Here is a 26827-nt window from a genome sequence, read left to right on the forward strand (position 1 = left end):
CTGTAAAAAGTTTCTTGTCTGATAACTTTATGTATGTATGAAAGTTTACCTTTATCAGAAACTTTATGTTGTAAATTTAATATCAAGTAATCAATCAGTGTTGGAATAGATTCTTTAACAGTTATAGACATTAAATCTATTTTATTAATGAGATGTTGTCTAAAGGTCTGAACCTCTAACCAGCAAGTTTCTCTTAGATCAAATTCTTGTTTTAAGAAATCTAGATTTTTAACTTTATTATCAGATATCAACTGATACCAGTTCTTTAGATCATTATCTATAGCTAAATGAGTTCCTTCAGAAGTAGATGACAAAAGCATACCCTGAGTATACATTATAGGAAATACAATAAAATTCCATTCCCTATACTTAGGGTGCATGAATATAAAGTTACGATAACTAATAATAATATTTAATGGGTAACAAACCATATGTTTAGGTGTACTAGGTGAAGTACAAAATTCCTTTAGTAACCATAACATGGAGTTATTTACAATCATATTTTTATGTGTTAAGGAGATTTTCATGAAGTGTATACTAATTAGCTCCCAATAATCTTTCCATTTTGTGACATATGACTGATCTATTAATAAAGTAATAACTTTTACAATAGAAGAGATAGTATATAAATTAAAGTCTGGAAAAGAAATACCCCCTTGAGACCAGCTATTAGTATGTTTCTTTAATGCAATCCTAGGTCTATTAGGTGCCCATAAGAAATTTAACATTAGTCTGTTCAGTTTCTTGATAATTATTTTTGTAGGTGGAAGTATTATTGATTGTATTAAGTATAAAATCTTGGGGAATATTATCATTTTAATAATTGTAAGTCTCTCCTCCATAGTAAAAAACATATTATTCCAGGTATTAAAAAGATTTTGTATATTAAGAAAACAGGTATTATAATTATTATACATAATAGATTTAATATCTTTAGATAAATCATATTCATTCTGAGACCACTGAATATAATGTTCATTTTGTATCTGTCCAAATACTTGTCAGAACTACAGTGGTCGCAATTCTTTCTCGGTTAAATAAAAAAAAAAAAAAAAAACTATGCAGACGTTTTCAAAGCATTGCCACACTTCTCGGTATCATACAGGCTACTCATTGGTGAGACTGTAACAAACTGCTTGCAGATACTACCGTTTAGAGCACACAGACTGCAACAGCACTCAGGTTTGACCACAAATGTAATACCAGCTTTTAAAAGCCGGTATTTCATTAAAAAAAGTTCATGATCAGGTGATAGTATTTTCCTCTTGCCACCCACCCAAGCCACACTGTCACATTAATATTACTGAATGGCACACACATCTCCACTTTTGGATAGATACTGGATAACAATGGTAAACAGTTGCTGCAGTTTATAGTCTGCCTGCACAGAGAGCTACACTGCTCAGAATCTACTTAAAAGAAAAAAAACATGTTTTTTTTACTTGTAAACTCCAGCAAACTACTTGCTGTAATGTAACAAGCAGCTGCTACAGTTTAGAGTAGACCACACACAGAGCACAGTAGTGCTCAGATTTGACCGCAAATGTAATGCATTAAAAAGATTGTGCATTTTCCATGTCCCTGCACAGAGCGCTAGAGCGCTCAGGTTCTACTTAAAAGAAAAAACAAAGTTTTTCTTTTTACTTGTAAACTGTAGCAAACTACTTGCTATAATGTAACACGCAGCTGCTACAGTTTAGAGTAGACCACACAGTGAGCACAACAGTGCTCAGGTTTGACCGCAAATGTAATACCGGCTCCTTAAAAGCTGGTATTGCATTAAAGAAAGATTGTGTTCAGGTAATTGTTTTTATCCCTCTCCACTCACCCTCGCTAAACTATTGTCACAGGCAGGGGAAACCTTTTATACAATTTATACAAAAAAAAAATAATAATATCTGGAGCATCTTAGTCTCACTGTGTAAGCACTGAGATCGGCTCAGAGAAGGTTTATGTCAAGCCTCTCAACTTTTAATATTTTCGTCTCACATTTTGAGTCTGTTCCTTATAAAATTTGTGGTTTTCTGAATTTTTTTTTGTGGTAAATAGTAAGGATCAAATTTACTAAATAATGACAGACATTTGAGTTTCAGACTACATATCCTTCGGAAAATGTGTAACACCAGACCTTTTTATTCTAGCAACTATCTACGTTTCGAAGAATAATACTTTAAAAAATGTGTCCCTATTTTGGGGGTTTTGCCCACCCATTATTTTTGTCTTTGTCCCAAAAAAAAAAAAAAAAAACACGTAGAAACAAGTCCAAAGCACTATGTGCAGGGAACCCAAGTGCTGTGTCTTATTCCACAGGGAAGTAAAACAGGACTGGGATACAGGTTTGCACACCTTTTTAAAGAAACTTAATGCCGTGGGTGGGATTACTAGCAAATCTTTACTGATGTCACAAACAGGGAGGTGATAAACTAAGTGGGTGGCATTGTTTTCAGCTTCGGGCCAAGGCAGAAATGTGATTTTAGTTATGAGATAGTGTCCCTTTAACTACCTCACTTCATCTCAACTCCAAATGCATATCCAACTGACTTACACCTAGCTTCCTCTCACTACCACGTATACTACTCAGTCTCCTCTCTTACTCCTCTATCTTCCCCTTCCATCCCATTAGCCCTTCTAGCTTGTTCCACCTTCATGTGAAGCTTCTGCTTTATATCTGCTTGAGTTTAGTGCAATATTTGCATATAATATTTAGGTTTCTGAGTTTAGAACAGTATCTATTTGAGCTTAGTACTATCTGTATGTACATCCTACCTTTATTCCTAGCCTCTCGGTGGATATTGGCATATCTGTTCATTACTATGTTTCATATTGTATGTATAGCTAATGTTAAGTGCAGTATGTATGATTTGCTATTGTATGTATGATACATTCAATTGTTCTTCATGTACTCTGTTGCTCATTTATTGTTCTGTGGAACTTTTCTCCCCCAGTCCTTCACTGAAAAAGGATCTGTGTCCAGTTGGAATTTCCCAGTAAACAAATGTAAATTAATAAATAAATAAATAATCACAATGAGTTATTATTGTATAATTATCAGTAGAATATAAATGCAAAGAACTACCTCAGTCACACTAAAAGAATACATCGATTCCCCCACTAATCACAGCTTTTGCCAAAAAAGTAGATGATGCCAGGTGATTCGCATGATGTTACCAGATGATTCCAAGTATTGTTTGGTTAATGCAGTACAATATGGAAGAAATCCCCCCCAACACACACACACACACACACACACACACACACACACACACACACACACACACACACACACACACACACACACACACACACACACACACACACACACACACTGAAAATACACTGATTGCTCTTAACATCGGTGGCTGTTTTACAATTTGATCCTGATAGTGTTACAGGGCAACTCTCACAAGTAAATTGCTCTTACCAAGCACAATGTAGTCTCAGTAACTCAGCAGGTAGCACATTCACCTCTGGTACTAGGTGATCCAAATGTTGTAGGTTCTATTCCCATACCAGGTGGTTAGACTGATTTCTCCTACTAATACTATAGTTTATCATAACAGGCTGTGTACCTGAGTGTTCTGCCCCTCATAATAGATGTTAAATTAAGCCTACTTCTGTCTGAGCTGGTGATAACTCTGGTAGATATGAAAGATATCATGGAACTTATTGATGAAAGGGGAGGAATGTTCCCTTAGCCAGTATTAACAACTCCTCATATCTCCCTTAAAAAGAGTACATTGGCTTAGTGGGAGTAACCTGGTCAACAAAATTCAAAAAAATAAAACTTTACTTCACTCTTGAACACTGGAAATTGTTTATCAACCCCCCCACCAATGCACACATACATACATATCTGATAGACTAATCCTTGTTTTTAATTTAATTTAAAAAAATGGAAACAAAAATAAGCAAGTCATTATTGTGGAAAGTACATGCTGCTAACACTACTGTGAGATTGACTTGTCTGATCTCTAGACAGCGTAAGTCATCTTCTCCATCTAATTGTTAGTTATAAAACAAATGTCTTTTTGCTGTGGATAGTTCAGTGAATAAACACATACATACATGCATATGGACATAAATGTGTGCATACATATGGGCGTACATTCATAATTATGAGTCATCATCAGTATGTGCAAAGTATACAGGTGAAACTGCTCAAAGATTTATTTTAGGTATACTGGTAGTATTTATTCCATGTGCAAAATGTGAAGAGAACACTGCCCACAAATCTTAGACTGCCCATTCTTCTCAGCAGCCACTCTGTAACTGACGTGAGTTTGGATAGTAAGCAGCACTGCTATTCTGCTATTGATTTTATCTACAGAATTAATGTCTGTTCTTAGCTAACACAATGGCAGGCCATAGGTATACCTAACCATGGCCTTTTACTATGCAGGCAGGAGCAAACAGAGAGGGCAAGATGTGTTTAGATAATGGCCATATTTTTCAGCTTATGGAAATTATTTTATTAGCATAATCATTTTTGTAATTAAACAAACTATTGATCAATTTAAAGATCTTTTTTTTTTTAATTTTAAAAATAATGTTTTTAAATTAGAAAAGAAATACATGAAAAATAAATGATCTCACTACCTTATGGAGTGAAACTGATAATGGGTGCCAACAAAACTCAGCACCTGAAACAGAGGGTCAAAAGGCAAAGGAATTTCAAGTAGGTACCATAACATGTACACATTCCGGTGCCCATCGCAATCCCTTTCCTTGAATCAGCAACAGTCCTTAGATGGTGGTTCACAGTCCTCTAACATGAAAACATGCAGGATAGTGAAGAGCTGGCCATTACGCTATATTGAATGCTAATGAGGATTTCTGGGGGGAAGGCATATCTTAATTAGCCATGTGCTCCAACCCAGGTACAGACTCCAGGAGGGCATCAACACCACCAAATAATTCAAGAAATCACTCAGTCATGTATATCAGCATGATCATGTCAGTATACTGAACATGTCCAACAGGTCATTTTCAACCACTTGCCACAAATTTGGTGGGGGGACCATCTAGACACCATAGATTATTCTTAAAGTGCAGTAATGGCATCAACAGAATTATGATGATCAAGGATGGGAGGATGCACTAAATACCAGCAATTACTATTTTAAAGCACTACACCAGCATCAACATCTTAACAGTGGTTCGGATAGGGGATACAATAAATCAGAAACTAACATAAAACAAAAAAAAAAAAAATAAAAAAAAAAAAACAAGTGCCATAATGACACCAATATCATAATGGGGATTAGAGGGTGGCTGTACATTGAACCACCAGGGCCTAATAGACATGTTCTGTAATGGCACTTCAAAAATTATGGGAGTGGGGGGATCCATGGGAGGGCAGATAAGGTATGGACAGGTACAGGGACTGTGCTCTGTGTGTGTGTGTGTGTGTGTGTGTGTGTGTGTGTGTGTGTGTGTGTGTGTGTGTGTGTGTGTGTGTTTGTGCTTGGTGCTTGTGTGCATGAGAGAGTAACTGGGAGGAAGGGAATGCCTCTGTCTAGACAAACAGCAGGTCACTACCGCAATGTGCACATCAGCAATGATCTGCATGTTTGGTAGTTAATGCAATTAAGAAACATGCAGAACAGCAGATAATGACGTCTTATTTCATCTTGGGTAACATGTCTCAGAATCACAAATGGGTACATCAAGGGAGAAGACCCTTTCTACCGCACGTATGAAGCACTTTTATGAATTCCTGAAAGGAGGGAGAAGAGCCGTTCTAACAAGAGCTCTACATCTTGTACTAATCGCTTTAGTATATTCACGGGAAAGTCTTAATCTATATCTGTGAGTTACAGTTTTAAGTCGTACATGTGCACTTAGAGTGTGAGATTCAATATTTGTATTCTTCATACCCAGAGAGGATACATTGATGACTTAAATTTATGAAAATATGGAACATTACATATTCTTAGGATACATTTATGACTTAAATTTATTAAAATATGAAACAGTACATTTTCATACCAGGGATATATGAAGAAAAGAGTAACTCATTTGTACAGATGGTCTAACTTTTGCAATAAAGACTAGAACCTCTATAATGGATAGCATTTCACTGCATTATTATGTGTTGGTCTCTCCAAACCTGATTTTGGAATAATGTTCTAAGAGTAAGTTATGACAGTGTCACTTTTAATACTGAAGAACACCTGAGAAGGGAATGTTTGCTACTGGGGCAGTGGGAAAGAAGGATATTATGCCATAACGAGTCACTTGGTGCTCACGCGTACTATGACATAGTCTTCCAACAAGATTCATTGTATCATACACTTGACAGTACACTGAGTATTATTCCATGCATCAAATCACTCCCTCTTGTTTCTGGGTCAAAGCCTGATTCTAAGTTACAGCACTGATCCCATTTCCTAATTGCAGTAGGGTTGCCCCATTTATGTGCTTGCCAGGGTTCCCATGGTGAATGACACAATTGGCATCAACACAGTAAGGATTTTATACTACAAAACAATCACAAAGTCTGGTAAAATGGCTCTGCTATTATTATTTGTTTTTCTTTTGGGAATTGTATAAAATTATTAACTTATACTCTCTTTGCAGATATTCTAGAGAAAGGAAAAAATTCTGACTCCCAGATGAAAAGTGGATCACAGGAAAGTAACGTAACTGCTGTTCCTGAGAAACATGATGACCTAAGAGGTACATTTTCTGCATCTTCTATTGTAATATGTATTCAATGGTAATGTTGTAATTTGAAGAAGTCAAAGCTAGAATCAGAGGGGCTGCAGCCAAGTGGCACAGAGTGTCTGATGAAACATATGACAGAAGAATGCCAAAATGCAACCAGTACTGCTGTATGGTATGGAAATCTGGGCAGGAGAGGCAGAGTAGTTGAGGAAGTTACAGATGATGGAGATGAAGTGCCTGAGATGGCTGGTAGGATCCACACTGTGGGACAGATAAAGAAATGAATGAGGACATAAGAACAGAAGCCAGAGTAGCTACAACTGCAGAAAAGGTCAAAGAGAACAGATTACTGTGGTTCAGGCACATGTGCAGAAAAACAGAAAACAATCTGGTGAAGAAGATTTGGGACAGGCAGGAAGAAGGCAAGAGGAAACAAAGGCACCCAGCAAAAGGTGGGTGGATTGTTTAAGAGAAGCCCTGTGAAAGTCAGGCGTGAGTGTTGAATAAAGCAGAAGAGTGGCACTGAATCGAAAGAAATAGCAACACTCAGACCGCTTGTAAAAAATGGGGAAAAGGGGGTTGATGATGATGATGATGATGATGGCAGTGCTGCAATTTATATATTTGTTCTGTTTGTACAATGTCCTAACATATTACAGAAGAGTATGTTAGCAAAAAAGATTAACACAGGTTTACACTGAGTTAGAGAAGTCAAACTTTTGTGGGCAGCTTTACGTCCATCATTTCTTCTGCGGATAAGAAAGTTAGCATGAAGTACTTCACCCTTTTATATTCCATTTACTTGACTAGAATTTACCAGAACTGTCTTAATCCACTAAGCATCTACAACTTTCAGTGATAAGTGGTGAGAAGGCTTTCCTTCTACACATTAGAGACATAATCTAGTAAAGATTACATTAAAACAGTATGTCTGTTAGTATTAGTGTTGTGAGCACAAGCCATGTGATGTGAAACACATACAGTACCATAGCTTTTTGTATCATACTTTGATAATATCCATCCTTGATTATTCATATATTTATTTTTTTATTAATAGAAACATATTAAAATGCATTTTGGTTTACCAGGTGAAAACCCATCCTTTACCATAAAGTGTTATCTCCAAGGGAAGTACAGACAATCCAAGATATTAGCATACTTGTTGATAAAAAATGAATGTTATTGAGGAATGTTAGCAAGAAGATGTGGGGTTATGTATTCTGGGTGGGATTCAGAAGATTAACAGTGGAGTGTACTGACAATTTTATTGAATTCTGACTCAAACTCAATACTGCACACTCAGGATAGTTAGAAGGAGCTCACATGTCACAAGTAAATCCAATAACCTTTATTCACAAGGTTAAGCAATTTCATCCTATAAATCCATGACTGCTTCAGAATGAACACCCCATTGAAGTTCTTGTCCTATCTTTTTGCCACTATCCTCATTCATTGTGACATTCTTGCATATATTTATTTTTTTGTTATCATAGTAAGTTGACTGGCCAGCCAACCCTTTTTAGCCATGACTATGGCCCCATTGTGACATAAATATAATATAACAATAACATATTTTGACAGTTTCCACAGTGCTTCATATTAAAGCACCACAGAATGACCTTAGATATCAAATGCAGTTCTAATTCTATATATGGCAAATCTGTTTGCCACAGATTTATCTAGTATTGAATGACATTGGAAGTACTGCTTCTAACTACCAGTAACAGAGTAACACTCTTTTGAAAGTAAACTGCGAGTACCATGAGTAGTGCTGAAGTAAACTTAGACAGTGAATGACATTTCTATTCCTTATACTAATTTATTTATTTTATTTATTTACATTTGATTTCTGGGTAGTGTCTGACTGGGCTAGAAACCCATATTCAGCAGGGACCCATGGAGAAAAGTTCCAAATGTACATTTACATAATTAAACACAGTTAGAGAATGAGAAATACACTTAAGGATTACTTACAGAGTTATTTCATTAAAGATACATCTAAGCAATTTCACAATATTTAAGATTGAATCATGAGAACATACATGCAATATGTATAATACATGTTTTTTTACATCACAAGGTAGAAATAAAGCCTATTACCTCATAGGTGAGAGTAAGCACATTAATGTGTAATAGGGGATATAGTTTATGCAAGTTTATTGATTTTTCAAAATACCACTTATGACTAACATTTTTATATTTTATTTCTGAATCGTAATGCATTACTTTAAGAGAAGAGGTTTAAGACCAACAAGTGATTATTTCTCATGATTCACTAGGCAAGCTTAATCTCCTCTCCCTTGTAGTTCAGGTGTACTAATAGCCTATTACTGTCTTACTAAATCTGAAGAAGAAATTATATCAAATGGCAGCTTTTGTAAATGGTTATAATCTGCTATTTTTTTTCCTTTTTAATTTTTGAAATCTATTCAAAACATGCTTTATTCCTCAATCATAAGTATATGTTTTTTTCTTTAATCTGGTTATAAAGTAAGTGCTGGGATGGTGAAATTACTCTAAATGACATGCTATCTAAAATATTAAATTTTAAATATTAAAAAAGTCAAATTAAAATAGGAACTTTGTGGGAAACAATAAACATTTTGAGAACTACACCAGAAATGTGAAATCTCTCTAAATAACTTAAAAATACCTCACAGGCACTCACCAGCACTGGGTTCTTGACAGAGACCCTGATTTCAGGATTTCCTGACAGAAATACTGATTTCCTTTCAGGTAAAATCCCCTACATGTGGCTATCCTAATCAGCGCAAACAAGGGAGAAACAGAGTGAAAAGGGCAAAGACAGAATGAGTCAAAAAGATGTCTAAAAGCTACCTTACTTTTATTTCTGATGATACAGTTCTTCAGGTTAGTTATATAACTGCTCTGTATATGAATCAGCAATTTTGCAATGAGATGAAATTATTTTGTACAGGTTTGCTTATCCGGTCAGCATAAAACAAATGAACAGTTGTAGGTTCAGTTCAAGCAACTTTAATATATACATACACATCAGGATTAGGACTTAGTAACTTAAACTTAAATAAACTTATAAACAGACTGACTACTGCACCTATACATGTTAACACTCTTGCTGTTAACTCAAAATGGCACTGCTGTCTGCATGTGCTCTCTATTTATATGCACGTGCCTACACTTGGAAATGCTTCTTAAAGATACAGCACACACTCTGTTCTACATCTTCCCTCTTTGAGAAATAGCTCATGCATTAAATGACACCATTGATTGACATACAATTGTACAGATATAATCCTATGACATGCAGTTATAGAGAACTAATTCTTTGACATGCAATTATACAAAACTATACACAAAGGATACACTCATGTTCAGGTTGCTGTGTATTTTACACTAGGTCTAGAAATATGACCTGATTGTGTGACATAAAAATTAGAACTTGGTCTAGCAATGGGGACTGTCTTTAAAGAATGTTCAGCTGTAGGGACATCTTGGACATCATCAGGAACAGGAATAGGTCATGAGACACGTTATTTGACGGAAACATTGTCTAGATTACTCTGAGATCTAGACTCTGTATCACAGGTACGATGCTGCAATATCGTTTCAGATACAGGAAGAAGATACCTGCAGTTTCTCCTGTATTCTTTACCCTCAGATTTGGTTCTCTATTATATCAGTAAATGCTTAAAATAGTGAATGCTGTTTTATCGACAACTTTAAACTGGAACTGTGAAATCCCAAACAAACGGAACAGTGATTTTTTTTTCCCAGGGGAAAAAAAAAAATCACTGGGCCATTTTCAGGACATTGCCATTTCCTCTACTGTGGTGTGATCTTGGAGTTGCTTTATTTAAGCAGGGGGGGTGTGGGGGGCTTTTTTTTTTTTTTTTTCGGAACAGCAAATTTTTAAATTTTTTCTCTGGGAAAAAATTCACTGTTCCGTGTGTTTAGCATTTTGCGGTTTCAATTTTTAAGGGTTGATTATACAGCATTCACTATTTTAAGTGTTCGCTGTTATAATATAGACTCCTCAGATTCCATTAAGTAGGATCTCAGTGTGGCACATATACCTCACACTTGACCAATTCAATCAAAGCCTTTTACCATTTGCATCCTCATTGTCTATCCTTCTTTGAACAGACAAAGAAATCTGCTTATTTTATTATAGCTGGACTTCCGAAAGGAATGCTTTTTAAACAGTTGGGCTTTGATCGCTCTGGCGTTTTTAGCATTAGGCACCAACAAACTGGAACTGATAAGCAAGGCAAGGTTGTTCTGGTTTGCCTAGATAGAAGTCTGTGAACAGGTGAGCCAAGTATATCATCATGGGGTATATTTCTGAGATAAAGCAAATTCAAGAAGATACACGCACAAGTGGCAGAGAGGATAAATGGTTCACTTAATAACAAGTAAAAATCCAAAAGCACATAAAGTGAACCAAAGCAACATACAGACTCAACGGTAAAACAATAAGTCTTTAATAAAACGCAAGCACTTTCACAGTATTGGTTCTACTGCGTCTTCAGATGTTAAAAACATAACAAAAGGAGTCCAGAAAAATAATAAGTAACACATGATCAGTTCAATCATCCAAGTAAACAATCAGTTGTTGTGGTAACCAAATCATTCTCTCAAGCCCTTAAAGGCACATGCCCCTAATTTTATCAAAATATAGGAGTTCAGAGCTTGAAATACATAAAAGACAAAGGAGAGCACACAAAACTATCTACATAAGACTTTACTTTTAAGAATGTATTTCAATGGATGTTTCTCATTTAATTCCAACAAAGCCCATGCAAAGTACGATACGGTGCATGATCCAATCAATGGATAAGTAGAGCAAAAAAAGACCAGCACACAAAGAACAGTTCAAGGGCACAAATTTATTATTGAGCCCATATATTAATATACCCAAAAGGTAAACTTAGAAAATCAGCATATTGGTTTCGGCAAACAGCCTTCCACAGTGCAATCAATAACGCATACTGATTTCCTTCCACTCTTCTTATACCACATTACACCAATTAACAATATAACTAGTAGCTAAAGCTGTTCATTGATTCCACGTGGAAAAAGTGCACCCAATTTAACAATCCATTTACGTTCTTTTTGATCAAGCAAAACATGTAACCCAACTTTTGAAGTATTATCTGCCCATATTATATCAATAACAGTAAAAGTAAATCTAGCTGTCTTATGTTGCATACTGTGTTTGTAAAGCACATTAGTGAGCCTGGCATATTTAACATCACTCAAATGTTCTGAAATCCTGAATTTAAAAGAACGTGATGTTTGACCTATGTAAAAGGCAGGACAAGAACATTGAACTAAATAAATCACCCAGTCAGTAATGCAAGTCCCATAAACAAAAATATCATAAACTTGTGAACAATTGGATGAGGTGAAACTCTTCCTCTTGGAAACATACTTGCAGAAACTGCAATGAGCACAAGGGAAACACCCTTATGTTGTAAATCCATATAGTGTCCCTTGTAATTTGTCTATCACACCACCTACTTTTTATAATGATTGAAACAACCACCCAACGTCCTTCCCTTCTGATAGGCAGATCTACATTTATTATCAATTACCCCTTGCAACCTGTCTTCCATATTGAACAAATCCCAATGGGAGTGTATAAACTTCTGCAAAAACACTGAGTTAATCCGATAATTCATAATAAATCTTAGTGGATGATCCCTTCCAGGATTCCTGTCTTTCTATTGTAATAACTCTTTCCATAATGTTCCATCTGAGCTGTAGATCTTTATTCATTTTTTACTGTTAGGATCTGTTAGGACTTCGGTTCCATCTTCAGAACCGATACGGCCAATGTTCCAGCTCGCACAAGCCAAAAACTCTCAGCTAAGAACCTACCCACAATGCCCCTCTCCTAGATACTCCAGATCGAGTTTGTCTGCCCTAGATAAAGAATAATAATAATAGGAAAAATATAATATTAATAGGAAAAAAGTAGGAGGATCTGTCTGAGCAAATACCCTAACCAGGAGTACCTGAAGTCCACCAGGAGTCCAGGGAGGGGGAAGGAGGGTGGGAAGTAAAGAATGAATAAAGATCTACAACTCAGATGGAATGTTATGGTAAGACATAACTTCTTTATCTGATGTTGTAAATCTTTATCCATTCTTTACTGTTACGACCGAGTCCCCAGCTACTTGAGTGGTCCTAAGGAAGGATATTCCAGAACACCATAGAACCAAAAGATGCTCGTCCCCTGGAGGCCAAATTCAATTTGTAATGAGATATAGGTTCATAGGTTCATACTAGGCTATCTGCCCTAGGGCATTTATAAGCCTAGCCAGAATGTGTTTGGCTTTTGTCACCCATTTTAAATTTATTTTGCTATGCCCTTTTTTGAGGTTAGTATACTGTGCCTCTGTCTAACAGTGACACAGAAGTGATACACAGGGTAAACCTACGATCTCCCATCCACTCATCAAGATTCCTCTTGAAGAGAGTCAATGAGGGACTCTGCCTAACCTGGACTGGGATTTTATTCCAGAGTGAAGGGAGCCTCTGGGTTATGAATCTGTCCCTCCAGCATGTCCTATTTATTTCAGTGCTGAGGTTCAAGTCTCTCGAGCGTGTAGCTCGATGGGATTTGGATTTTCTGAGGTGCAGCATGTCCATTAATTCCGGGTTGGACATGGCTTTATATGTCAGGCACAGATCACCTCTGAACAGGCGGTATGCCATTGAGTAGAGCTGGAGTTTCTTTAACCGGGCAGCATATGGCATCTGTTTGAGCCCTTTGATCCTCTTGGTGAGGTACTTTTGGGGTCTTTCCAGTTGCTGCAGGTGTCTGGTAAGGTACATCCCAAAAGGAGCATTGTACTCAATTATGGGCCTGATGAGGGATGAGTAAAGAGGCACGATGACCTCCCCTGATCTAGATGTGAATCCCTTCATGATTAGGTGGGCTATATAAAATGTTTTTCTAATCACTTTGGCTATGTGGTTGTCAAATGAGAGATTGCTATCAACTTGGGTCCCCAGGTCCCTAATTACTTCTTCTGTACTTAATGGATTACCACCTATGTGGTAATTTGTGGGCACTTTGTTTTTGCCAAAGGGGATGACTATACACTTTTTGGCATTTAGCTTGAGGCCATGGCTCTGGCACCAGTTGTCTGTTTCTATGAGGCCCTTTTGGAGGATGCTTGTGTCAGCTGGAGAGTCGATTATGGTGCCCAGTTTGCAGTCATCTGTGAACTTGGTCAGCCACAGTCCTTCCATGTTGGCCTGTACCTCCGAGAAATATATACCGAACAAGAGAGGTCCCAGGACTGAGCCTTGTGGGACACCACTTGTAACTGGTTTGGAGTCTGACATGGCTCCAGCAATTCTAACCATGTATGTTCTGTCCTTGAGCCAGTTTGCAATCCATCTAGTGACATAGGGGTTTATATTTAAGCTGGTGAGCTTATCTATAATGCCCGAGTGGGGTATTGTATCAAAGGCTTTTGCGAGGTCCAGGTAGGCTGTGTGGACCACCTTCCCCTCGTCAATGGCCTTGGTGACTGTTTCAAAGAAATCAACCAGGTTTAAGAGGCAGGATCCACCCTTAACAAAGCCGAACTGGGTAGGATCCAGTGTCTGTAGGTTCCCAATATCTTTATTTATGAGGTCCATGATGATCCTTTCCATAGCTTTGCAGACAAAGCTAGTCAGGCTTATGGGGAGATAGTTTCCAGGATCTGTTGAGGCACCACCTTTATGGAGAGGGACCACTGTTGCTGTACGCCACTCTTTGGGCACATATCCTGTAGTAAGGCTGAGATTAAACAGTAGTTTTATGTTTGAGTTTAGCTCTTCTTGGAGTTCATGTAGGACGCAGCCCAGGGCACCGTCTGGTCCCACTGATGCTGTGTTTTTTGCTTTGGAGAGGGTGGCTCTTACCTGAGCATCTGAGATGTCAGGGGGGCAGCACTCTGCTGGGATAGATATTTGCCCTTTTGGTGGGGGGGGGAGAAGTTTGCGCTGAACCTGTCAGCTAGGATGTTGGCAATGTCTGTGGGTTCAGTGTATTTTTTATCATTTTGCACTAATTCTGAGCATATCTGGGAATTACCACCCAGGTTGCTAACATAACTAAAGAAAGCCTTGTGATTATCCTTAGTGTCCTGTGCAATTTTTCTCTCGAAGCTGGCCTTAGACAATTTTATGAGTGCCCGTAGTTTTTTGCTAATACTGATCAGTGATGCCTTCCCTTTTTGGGATTTTGCTCTATCATTTAGTAGCTTCCGCCTTCTATTGTATAGTTAGTTTATGGCTGGGCTCCACCAGACAAGACGTCTGCCTTTGGAGGATTGGGTCTTGGTTTTATTTGGGATCGCATGATCCATGCATTCCTGAAGGTGTTCATAGAATGCGTTTATAAAGGATTCTGCGGTCTGGGCCATATTTTCCACAGGCCCGGGGGCTTTGAAGGAGTCCACCTCAGTTTTTAGGAGTGTGAAATTTGCTTTAGAGAAGTTTTTCACTGTGGTTTTCTGGGCAGGGGGTGGGGTCAGAATGTGAATATCCAGTGAGATTAGTTTATGGTCTGATCTTACCAGTGAGGGATACACTTCTGGTCTGGAGCATAGAGTCCCCATGTTGGTGATGATCAGGTCCAGTATGTTTTCTCCTCTTGTGGGAGTGGTAACAAGTTGTTCCATAGCATTTGAGTTTATAAATTCTAGGAACCTTTGGGCTAGGGTGTTGGAGCTAGAGTAATGCTCCCAGTCTATGTTTGGGTAGTTGAAGTCGCCCAATATAATGGTGTTTGGAGAGACCTTCATATTTTCCAGTGTTCTCAGGATGCCTGAGTGGGGTTCCTGGGTTTGGGAGGGTGGTCTGTAGCAGGCTATCAACTGGAAGGCAGTTTTACTCACTGTTAGTTGCACATGGATAGTCTCTGATGCTTCGTGCTTTGCCACCAACCTGGAGGTGTGGGTATCTTTGATGAATATCGATACTCCCCCTCCTTTTGTGGTTTGGTCCAATTTTTGGGGCCGAAAAGCATGGTATGAGGTATAACCTGGTAGTGCTGGGGTGCTCTCGGGATCCCTGGACCAGGTTTCTGTTACTGCACAGATATCGATGTTCTCCATGCTAAGGAGAGTTTCGAGTGCATGCATCTTGAGGTTTAGACTTCTGGCGTTGAGTAGCATTACTCTTAGTTTCTTATCCCTTGTGATACCTATGGAGGTGGGTTTGTCTTTTGAGCCTTGCCTAAAAAAGGCACTATGGGGGTAGCAAGAGCCTTTGCCAATATCCGAAAGCCCAGGGGTGACAGGTGCAAGCTGTCCCTAGCAAAGCATCGTGGCTTGTCGAGCATATCATCCCAAGCTGACAGGCATTGGATCCCCTTTGAATGACACCAGTACTTAAGCCAATTGTTGAAACTGATCATCTTGTCTTCATATTGTGGCATCATTCTTGGTGAGGGTAAGATGCTACTCAAGGTCAGGGTCATACCGGCCTGGGCTACATGCTCAGAGAGCTCCTTTATGTCTCTTTTCATGTAGTCCAGGGAGGTACGTCTCAGGTCATTCACACCAGCATGGACAATGACTGAATAATATTTGTACTTGCCTTGGAGTGACCTGAGTGCTTGTGTTATGTGGCGGATCCTAGCGCCTGACAGGCTGCTCACCATGACCCTCTCCTTGTTCAGCCTGGTAAGCGGAACGTCAGTGTGCCTGACGATAGAGTCACCTATTACAAGTGTATCAGGTGTGCTGTTTAGTCTTAAGGGCTGTGACTGTTCGGCACACTGGCTTTGTGAGATATGTGTTGCACGTGTTTTGTTTTGGGGTAGCGGTTGCTTGGGTGTCTGCTTTGGAGGTCTCTGCTGCTTAGGCAGATCTTTATTTAGAGCCTCCGAGTATGTTTTTGTGTGATTATGTGTTTGGTTTGCTGTCGTGGTAGGTCTACGTGAGACTGGAATTGTAGTGAGTGTGGTTTCCTTCTCCTCCTGACTGGTTATGCCTGTACTGAGTTCAGAGAGCTTAGCCTCCAATTTGGCTATATGGTTGCATCTCTCACATGTGTTGGAATTTGTTGGGAGGAGGAGAGGGTTGTCTGTGTACATGAGGCAGTTGTAACATTGCCTCAAGATTCCCAGATTCACCAGCTGGACCGGAGAGGAGATTAACAACTGACCTTTGGACATGCTAGAATAATATTGGGAATTCCTTAATAATTGAAAACAAGGGCCAGTGGGGAGTGAGGGTGTAGTGCTTTTAATTTTTAGTGCTGACTTATATAATTGCTTTAGTGAGCAAGTGCCAGGTAACTTAAGTGCAATGTGTTACAGGTAACTTAAATGCAAAATAACAAACAGTAACTTTCTTTCAAGTGAAACACGGAAATAAGTACAGTAAGCAATGCAGATATCACTAGTGATCCACAGAAGTGCTGAGAAGCTGAGTATTAGGTGGAATTAGCGTTCCAGGGAAATAACAAGCAAACAAACAACAAGCATATAAACAAAGCTAGATTCAGCAGGCCTGGATCTAGTCTATGCTACAGCAAACAAGGTCTACCAATTTCAGTAAGATGCAGTTCAAATATTCAGGCACTATAAACCTTTAACCAGAAATTCCCAGCTCAGAAGGACAGAGTCCAGCCTCTTCTCCCACAAGAGTGCAGACCACGAACCTTCTTAATGTAAAATAACTGGCCTGAAGCCCAAGTGCTTAAACCAGAACTAATACACTTTAAGAATAACAGACACTGGGCTCTCAATCAGCAGTTCCCAACTTAGCAGGATGAAAGCTACCTGTCCTGCCACCACAGTGCATGCCACAAACCTTCCTAATGTAAAACAACTGGTCTGAAGCCCAAGTGCTTAATCCAAAAGATTTAGAATGATAGCTACACTTTAATCAAGTTACTACCAAGCAGTAATAAATACAACTGAATACTTTAGAGAATGCCTGGATTAGTGCTCAAGTTACACAAACAAAGCTAGATCCAGCAGGCCCGAATCCAGTCTATGCCACAGCAAACAAAGCGCACCAACTTCAGTAAGAAGCAGATCAGATATGCATGCACTATAAGCCTTTAACCAGACATTCCCAGCTCAGAAGGGCAGAGTCCAGCCTCTCCTCCCACAAGAGTGCAGACCACGAACCCTCTTAATGTAAAATAACTGGCCTGAAAGCCCAAGTGCTTAAACCAGAATTAATACACTTTTAGAATAGCAGACACTAAGCCCTCAGTCAGCAGTTCCCAACCTAGAAGGATGTGAGCTACCTGTTCTGCCACTACAGTGCAGACCACTGGTCTGAAGCCCAAGTGTTTAAACCAAAAGGCTTAGAATGAGTTACACCAAGCAGTAATAAATACAATTGAGTACTTTTAAGATGATGCAAAAGTAAAATAAAGTAGGTAGAAACACAAGTATAGTAAAAGCAGATTAATTTTTTTTTTTTTTTCTGAACAAGTGCTGAGATGAAAGAAACAGATTTGAGTGCTGAAACTAGAAAACTGGCTAGTTATAAGAAAAAAAAACTAAGCTAGAAGGCTTCCCTCCAACACAGAAGGGCTTGGGGGCTCAGAAGCCTACAAATAGTCTATACCACTTAACAGGAAAGGCAGGAAACAAGCTTATTTTTTTTCTGTTTCCCAGATGCTCTCTTTGTACACAGTAGAAGTGCCTGAAATCAGAATATGATCTCACTGCACTCAGTTGAGTGAGCAAATGAGATGGGCCCAGAAGGAGTATCCAAACACAAATTTACAAGAGGGGCGGGCAGTTTCAAGGCCACTAAGATTAACGCCAAAGCAAAAACAGGGAGGGTGAGTGGGACTAACTGAAGTGCAGAGTCAAAACTTCCAGTTCAGTTAATATTCCTGCAACACAGTTAAAATCAATTTAAATACTGTATTTTTTTGAAAAAAAAACTGCAGATAAAGGTACTTAAATTCTCTTATACATCCAGTTGAATACAGCAAGTTCTTAGCCGGCCAAAGCTGAGGTTTTTAAGCAGAAAATATTTCACACTGTACCACTTAAATAGGCAAGGACAGGAAATCAAAGCCAAAAACTATGAAGGTATGAGGTCTTGCCCATGTGGCTGCTGTGCATATATCATAAATAAAGGCTCTGGAATGAAAAGCTACAGAGGTAGCCATAGATCTGATAGAATGAGCCTTTATTCTGGAAGGTAAGGATAGCTTATTTTGTTGGTAGATAAAGGTAATGATGTTCCTAAGCCAAGAGGATAAAGTCACCTTGTAAACAGGTTTACCCAATCTGGGTCCTGCAAAGGCCAAAAACAATTGGTCTGTTTTCCTGAAAGATTTAGTCCTGTCCAAATAACGAAGAAGCTGTCGGTGCACATCAAGGGTGTGCAAAAGGTACTCCCCTATATTAGAATGCCTTGGGAAGAAAACCAGCAGGTCAATAGATTGATTAATGGAAAAACCAGAAATGACCTTGGGCAAGTAGGAAGGGTCAGTACAAAGGGACATCCTATTCATGTGGAAGATCAAGTAAGGACTCTTGACACTCAAGGCCTGCAGCTCAGCTACTCTTCTCACTGAGGTGAGTGCTACTAGAAGTATGGTTTTCCAAGACAAGAATTTCAAATCACATGAATCAAAAGGCTCAAAGGGAGAGCCTGTAAGAGATTGAAGCACCAGAGTCAAGTCCCAGGGATCTAAGGGAGTCTGGACATGTAATACTCCCTTCAAAAAAGTCTTGCATAGGTGGTGTGACACAACTGAAGAATTTTCAAGACCATTATGAAAACTGGCGATAGCTGCTACATGTACAGTGATCGTTGAAGCTGAGGCTCCTGCATACAGGACAGTAGTCAGGTATTGCAGAATCTTTTAAATAGACATAGAGAAAGGGTCGAAGTTTTGCTCTTTGGCCCAAATAGAGAACCTAGTCCATTTACTAGAATAAACCTCTCTAGTGGAAGGTTTGTGTGAAGCCAGAAGAATTTCACGAACAGGAGATGGGATGTCAGGCAGCCTGGCAATCACTGGAAGTGGAGGAACCAGGCTATGAGCTTGAGACTGTGCAGGTTTGGATGAACCAATACCTAAGGATGGGAATAACATATCCTGGGAATGATCCAGGATTCACGGGCTGTGAATCAGATGAGGCCATAGAAATGGGAACCAGACTTGACGTGGCCAGTAGGGAGCAATGAGGATCACTTTGCTTTTCAACCTCTGAGCTTTCTGGAGACATTTTGGAATGAGGGGAAATGGGGGAAAGGCATACAGAAGACCTGGGGGCCAATCATGCATTAGAATGTCCCTCAGTGGTTCCCTCTGAGGGGGGATCAAGGCAAAATAGCTCCTGCATTTGTAATTCAGGGGGGAAGCAAACAGGATGCAACAAGGATTGCCCCAATGTTGGAAGATCCGTGCTGCTATTACAGGATTGAGAGACCATTTATGAGGCATCAGGATGTTCCTGCTTAGATTGTCCGCAATAAGGTTGGAACTCCCAGGAATGTGCGTTGCTATAACAAAGCGATTGGACGTTATTGCCCAGTTCCAAATCCTCATGGCTTCCCAACACAGGGGGTAACATCTGGTTCCACTTTGCTTGTTGATATACCACATGACTGACATGTTGTCTGACTGAATTGCAATGGTCCCTGAAGGCAGGGATGCATGGAACACTTGCAATGCTAAGAGAACTGCCCTCAGTTCCTGGACATTTATGAGCAAGTTGGCCTCGAGGGGGGGGTCCAGGTGCCTTGGACAGTCTTTCCCTGGAAATCCCCCCCACCCTAATAGTGAAGCTTCCATAGTCATCGTGGCCGTGGGTTGGGGAAGACAGAACGGTCGACACCAAAGATTCTTTTGTGGCTCAATCCACCATAGCATTTCCTTCTTGCAATGGTTCATAAGGCGTATCATGTGGTTGAGTGAGTGGGTTAGCAATGACCATTGTTCGGAAAGGAGCCACTGCAGGATTCTCATGTGTAGTCTTGCCAGTGGTACCAAAGTAATGGCAGCTGCCATGGAGCCCAAGAGTTGCAGTACAAGATGTGCTGATACAAACATGTGAGGAAGAAGGTGTTGAATTTGGTGTTTTATTTTCAAAAGCCTGTGAGGGGGAGAGAGGATTGACAGTATGTTGTGCTGAAGACCAATCCAATAAATTTGAGTGTCTTCATTGGTGACATCTGAGATTTGTCTTTGTTGATTGTAAACCCTAAGCGGAGAACGAGCTCTTGAGTATAAGAGAGGCTGTAGACTAAGAGATTCCTGGTTGGAGCGGTAAGGAGCCAGTTGTCTAGACAGGGGAATACTTGGAATCCTTGTAGTAGAAGATGAGCTACCACAACTGCCATACATTTGGTGAAAACTCAAGGGGCTGTTGAGAGACTGAATGGCAGTGCCCTGAACTGGTAGTAATTGGCTCCCAGCCAGAAGCGGAGAAACCTCTGGGAGCAGTGAACCATATTTATGTGGTAGCATGCATCTTGTAGGTCTATAGAACACAACCAATTGTCCCTCCATAGGAAGGGAAGAATGGACTGTACTGTGACCATCCAGAATTTTTGAGGTTTGATAAATTTGTTCAATAGGCTGAGATTCAGGATTGGTCTCCAGTCCCCTGTCTTTTTTGGCACTAAAAAGAACCTTGAGTAAAACCCAGATCCTGTCTGTTCTGGTGGGTCTAGTTGGATGACTCTTTTCCTTAGCAGTATTTCTATTTTTAAGGCTGCTAATCACTTCTGATCGGGTGGTACATCGGGGATTCGTTTGACAGGTCTGGGTGTTAGATTGAAAGGTATTTAGTAGCCTCTGGATATTATTCTCTGGAAACATCAATAGTAATAAGATGCCAGGATGGTAGATGCATAGAGAAATGACCCCCAACTGCTTCCAGAGGAAAGCAATCAGGGAGCTGCTCAGGAGCACTGGTAGAGTCTGCCGGAGAAAGAATCTCTGGCTCCTTAGTTACGTGGACCACTCTACCCCAAAAGGGGTGTCTTCCATATGAGTAGCCCCCTCTGCCCTGGGGGGATTGCTCATGAGTGTCAAGAAAGGATCCTTAGGATTTATTGAACTATATATTTCTGCCCTTCTGGTTCCTTGAGTTGGGCCTCTGGGGGTTGGAAAAGCATATGCCCACAGCAGACAAGGTCTTTCCATCTTTCTTACTATGTGCAAGTGTATCACGTACCTTGGGTCCAAAAAGTGCAGATTCGTCGACAGGTGCATTAACGAAGAAAGATTTAAAGGGATCTGCGAAATCAAACAAAAAAGCATCCAAGCATGATATCTCATGACAACACCAGATGCGGCAGCTCGAGCTGCCTCCTCAGTGGTGTGACATATCAAATGCATCGAGGAGTTCAAGATGGATTCAAGGGTAGCTAGCTGTGAGGCGACAGTGTCACGCACCTCATCAGGCAGTACCCCTACCAAAGAGGAAGACATTTCAGAAATCGGGTCTTTTTGGAAGTGAGTGAAGAGCACCAGATAATTCAGCGACTGAATGGCGAAGGTCACTGAAGCATAGGTCCACTTTCCTAGTCTATCCATGGTCCAGGACACCCTGTCTGGAGGATGGACAGTGGAACAATCTTCTGCCAGTTCCCTCTTGGTGGCTGCTACCATGACCATAGAATCAACTGTCAGCTGCTTGGACCAGTGAGGCTGGTCTTCTGGTGTAGATAAAATTTTGGCCGGCCTCTGGGGGACAGGTTCTACATTGTCCTGGGCCTTCCAGGCATGCTGCACAATTAGTTTAACAAGATCATCTGCTGGTGGGGGTCACCCAGGAAGTAGATGGCCAGGCACGGAAGGCCTGAAGAAACACCGATTCCTCAGAAGAAGGGTTAGAGGACTTCCATTCCCCTCGCTATTTGCGCTATTTGAGGATTTCAAGAATGTCTCTGAATGAAACGTCACCTGGAGGAGAATGAGGGGACCCTTCCTCTTCATCACAATCAGTGTCTTCTGTGATAGATTCCTCCAGGGAGTCAAGGTGCTTCCTCTTGCATCATTTCTTCTGGGGTGGCTCTCCAGTGGGATCTTCTGAGGATGACTCCAGCGAAGGGGTTCCCTTCACAGGGGCTCTGATACTGGTGTCCTAGAGGCTGGTTGTGAGCCTTCAGAGTGAAGGGCCCTATCCATCACCTGTAGAGCAGGCGCACCCGAGCCCACTTCCAGTTGAGGGGTTACGAGAACTGGGAGCTGTCAGAACCAGCACAATCCACATTCAAATGATCCATGCCCAAACAATAGACACCACAAACATGTGTATCTGAGTTAGGCATCTTACGCCCACACTTGTTACACTGTTTAAAACCCAACTTAGCTTTGTCTGACATGGTAAGTGAATCAATGCTATCCTGTAGAAAAAATTAAGGAAGAAATACCAGTGGATTTATGTTAAGGAATACCACTAGTAAAAGGGGCCTTTCAAAGATAGGAGAGAGGGACAGTCAAAAAAAGTAAAAAATTAAATTACCAAGAAAAAGGTTAGGAAATAGACCTAGGTTATAGGAGACAGTGATAAAAGACTAACTTGACTAAAACTTTTGAAATTCAGAAGAAAAACTATCATAAAAATAACAAATTACTACTTAGCTTGAGAGAGATGGCTAACATGTCTAACTAGGAATGTGGCAAATGAGATCTGGAGTATCTATGAGAGGGGCATTGTGAGTAGGTTCTTAGCTGAGAGTTTTTGGATTGTGCAAGCTAGGAAACGGCCGTATTGGTTCCGAGGATGGAACCGAGGTCCTAACAGATCCTAACAGTAAAGAATGAATAAAGATTTGCAACATCAGATGTGAAGCTTTCTTCACATTCTATTTGCCTCGCAAACTATTTCAGATTATTTTTAGCATGCACTGCTCAGAAACTGCTATATTTGCATTGCCATAGCAACAGTAAACAATCACTGCAGTTTCTAAGGACACTGTGAACCTGCAAAGTGCATTTAACCTCACAGATAACAAATATTAAAAGAAAGTAATGTTGTTTAGTTATTAAAATGAAAAACAACCTAAGCAAGGTAAAATAAACACATAATAGGACTATTTGTAAATATTTTATGACTTATCTTCATAGGATTACATATTCCTGGAACCACAACTGAAATATTCCCAAACTACATGTGCACTTAAATGTAGCTGCTTGATTAAAAATTATTACTCAGTTTAACATGCTGATTCCACAAGCTGTCTGCACTGTAAAAGTTGCATTTTATATAGTACTTCAAATTGACAGTCTCTAGAGCACATGAAAAGATATATATTACTGTTTGCAACATGTTAGCTTCGCAGTTACCTCACACTCTGTGCAATCTCACTTGGCAACTGATAGCTATTCATTTAAAATCTTCTTTTGGCTTTTCCCAGTTAGGGGTTGCCACAGCAGATCACCTGTCCGCTCATGATTGGCAGTGGAGTTTTACAGTGTTGAGTTGCCAGCTCGGCGCCCAACCTTCCACAGAAGGCACGCACATGCACACACCCACACCTAGGGCAAATTTAGAGTGTCCAATCCACCTACAGCATGTCTTTGGGATGGGGTCTATATCAGAACATCGAAATATTAAAACTTCGAATGTTCTGATATCGAACACTATTCAGCGAACGCTAAGAATAGCGAAGCTGCAGAACAGCAAATTCTTTCCTCGGGAAAAAATTCGGTTGGCCGTTTCTGTGGCTTTGCTATTCTTAGTGTTGTGGTGGAAAGTTACGGGTTGGGTTCAGGTAAGTGTGAGATTGTTTTTACGTTAGGGTTAGGGGCGGGTTAAGTGAGCTAGGGTTAAGGTGCGGGTTAGGCGTGTGTGCGATAGTGACAGACTTTAGAGTTAGGGGCAGTTTAAATGAGTTTGGGTTAGGGCGCGGGTTAGGTGAGTGTGTGACAGTGATGGACCTTAGGGTTAGGGTTTGGGTTAAGGTAAGTGGGTAGATAGTAGTGTATATTTAGTTTAATGTAGCGTTAGATGTAGGAATTTAAGTGTATGTGTGTGGTTGCTATTTGATGTGCTTGTGTTATGTGCATGTGTTTTGGAGCAGCAAATTTTTTTCATGGGAAAAAATTCGCTGTTCTGAATGTTCGATATTTTAATGTTTAGAGGATGATGAAATAGCGTTCGCTATTTTCATCTTTCGATAACATCATATAAACACTTTGGGATGTGGGAGGAAACTAGAGTATCCAGAGGAAACCCACACGACTACAGGGAGGACATGCAGACTCTGCACAGAAGGCACCCCAGCCAAGGATCAAACCGGAGAACCTCTTGCTTTGAGGCGGCAATGCTAACCGCTGTACCACCGCGGCCACCCCATAGCTATTCATTTAAAATATCAGTTAAAATATTAAATGTGTTCTTGAAATGCTATTGACATTTTGACAAAATATAATCTGAACTGTAAATGAATGACTTGAAAGAAGTGAAGTAATGCATAGATTTCAAAGACAGTTCTTGACACTACAGTATAAGTAAAAATGTATATTCACAAGGAAGTATTGAAATGTTTTAGTCATCCAGTTAAAATAGCTTACTGTCAACATTTTGCGATATCAGAAAGTTTAAAGAGTTAGGAAATTACTATTATTTGTCTCTAGAATGTTTATTTGACAGATTTTAGACTCTGCTTTGTTTAATGAATTGTGACACGTTTATGAGGAAAAGTAGACTCAGTTGTTATTACAATAGTTATTAGATTAATGTTATGCTTAATGGGTTACGGAGCATGTTAGCGATTAACTCTGAAATGTTTCGATTATATACATACTGTCAGTTGAATTATTTCCTATAATATTAACATTATATATAAAAGGAGGGGAAAAATGTACTGTTGCAAGAAGTGAAGCTTTCTTACATTCTAGCAGCCTTGTGAACTATTTCAGTTTTTTTTAACACTCATTGATTAGGAAACGCTATATTTGCGTTGTCCTGGCAACAGAAAACAACTGTGGAAGTTTCTATGGACTTTGTGAATCTGCGAAGTGTATTTAGCCTCACAGATAATAATGCTGTTTAGCTATTAAATTGATTTACAATCTAAGGAAGGATAAATTAGATAACTTAATGGAATAACTTGTAAATACTTTATAAATTACTCACTTTGGGTTACACATTCCTGGAAACTCAACTGAAATGTCCTCGAATTATCTGTGAATTTAAATGAAACTTCCTGATTAGTAAGTATAACTTACTTTAACAACCTGAATCCATAAGCTATCTGCTCTATATATGCCACATTATATATGTCACTTGCATATGACAGTCTCTAGAGCACATGAAATGATACATATTATTTTTGCAACATGCTATATTTGCACTAATCATTCATTCTATACTAACTTAATTGGCAACTGACAAGTTATTTATTTGAAACATCAGTCTAAATATTAATTGTGCCCTTGAAATATTTTTGCCGTTTTGACAAAACAAAACCTGAATTAAAAAAGAATGATTTGAAGAAGTGAAGTATTGTACAGATTTCAAAACAGCTATTGACACTACAGTATAAGTAGAAATGTATATATGCAAGAAAAAAATTGAAATGCTTTACTCTTTTAGTTAAAATAGCGTATTGTTAACTTTTTGCTTTATCAGAAAATTTAAAGAGCTAGGAAATTATTTCTAATTAATCTTTATAATGTTTACTAGAGTGATGTCAGTCAATAACTTGTTTAATGGACTGCGAGTCATGTACAAGATGGACTATTGAATGTTATTTCTGTTTACCTATGTTTGCTGAATTACTTTTATTAGTACTGTTTTAAAACAAGGGAAAGAAAGGGAAGGGAAACCTCTGTTTTTGGTCAAGGGAGAAGAGGCTTAAGAGTATTCTAACTGCCCCAAGAACTCTCTAAGATGCTCTAAACACCATTTACTTAATACGTACCTAAGATAAGTCTTGATTACCATATAGGTACCTATACATTCATTCTAGACCTGATGAGATTACCCATTCTGGAAGCAGGAGGTGTCCTATGCAGGATGGGAATTGTCAGGATGATCATAGTTCATTGTTAGACTCTGCTTTGTAAATCTATAAGTTTGTAAAAGCACTGCACACTAGAATGTAGGGATCCTCTTCTCATAGTCAGGATACCACTGGTAAGCCATGTCATTTCATAAGTGCAATTTGAAGTTGGTGAGTTGAAGAATGGAAAAGTAAAGGAAGGCAGTACACCTATAGTAAATTGA

General features: G+C 39.4%; 1 protein-coding gene across 1 annotated transcript in view; it reads left to right on the top strand.

The window, feature by feature from the left end:
- Positions 1-26827, top strand: part of LOC122808162 (CD209 antigen-like protein B) — a 324810-nt gene that overhangs the window by 114439 nt on the left and 183544 nt on the right. Inside the window, exon 2 of the mRNA XM_044079135.1 lies at positions 6580-6678. Coding sequence (XP_043935070.1) covers positions 6580-6678 — 99 coding nt within the window. The remainder of the gene's footprint in view (positions 1-6579; positions 6679-26827) is intronic.

Source organism: Protopterus annectens, chromosome 8.part0 (genome assembly GCF_019279795.1).
Source record: "Protopterus annectens isolate FY-2018-M chromosome 8.part0, PAN1.0, whole genome shotgun sequence".
Taxonomy (NCBI): domain Eukaryota; kingdom Metazoa; phylum Chordata; order Ceratodontiformes; family Protopteridae; genus Protopterus; species Protopterus annectens.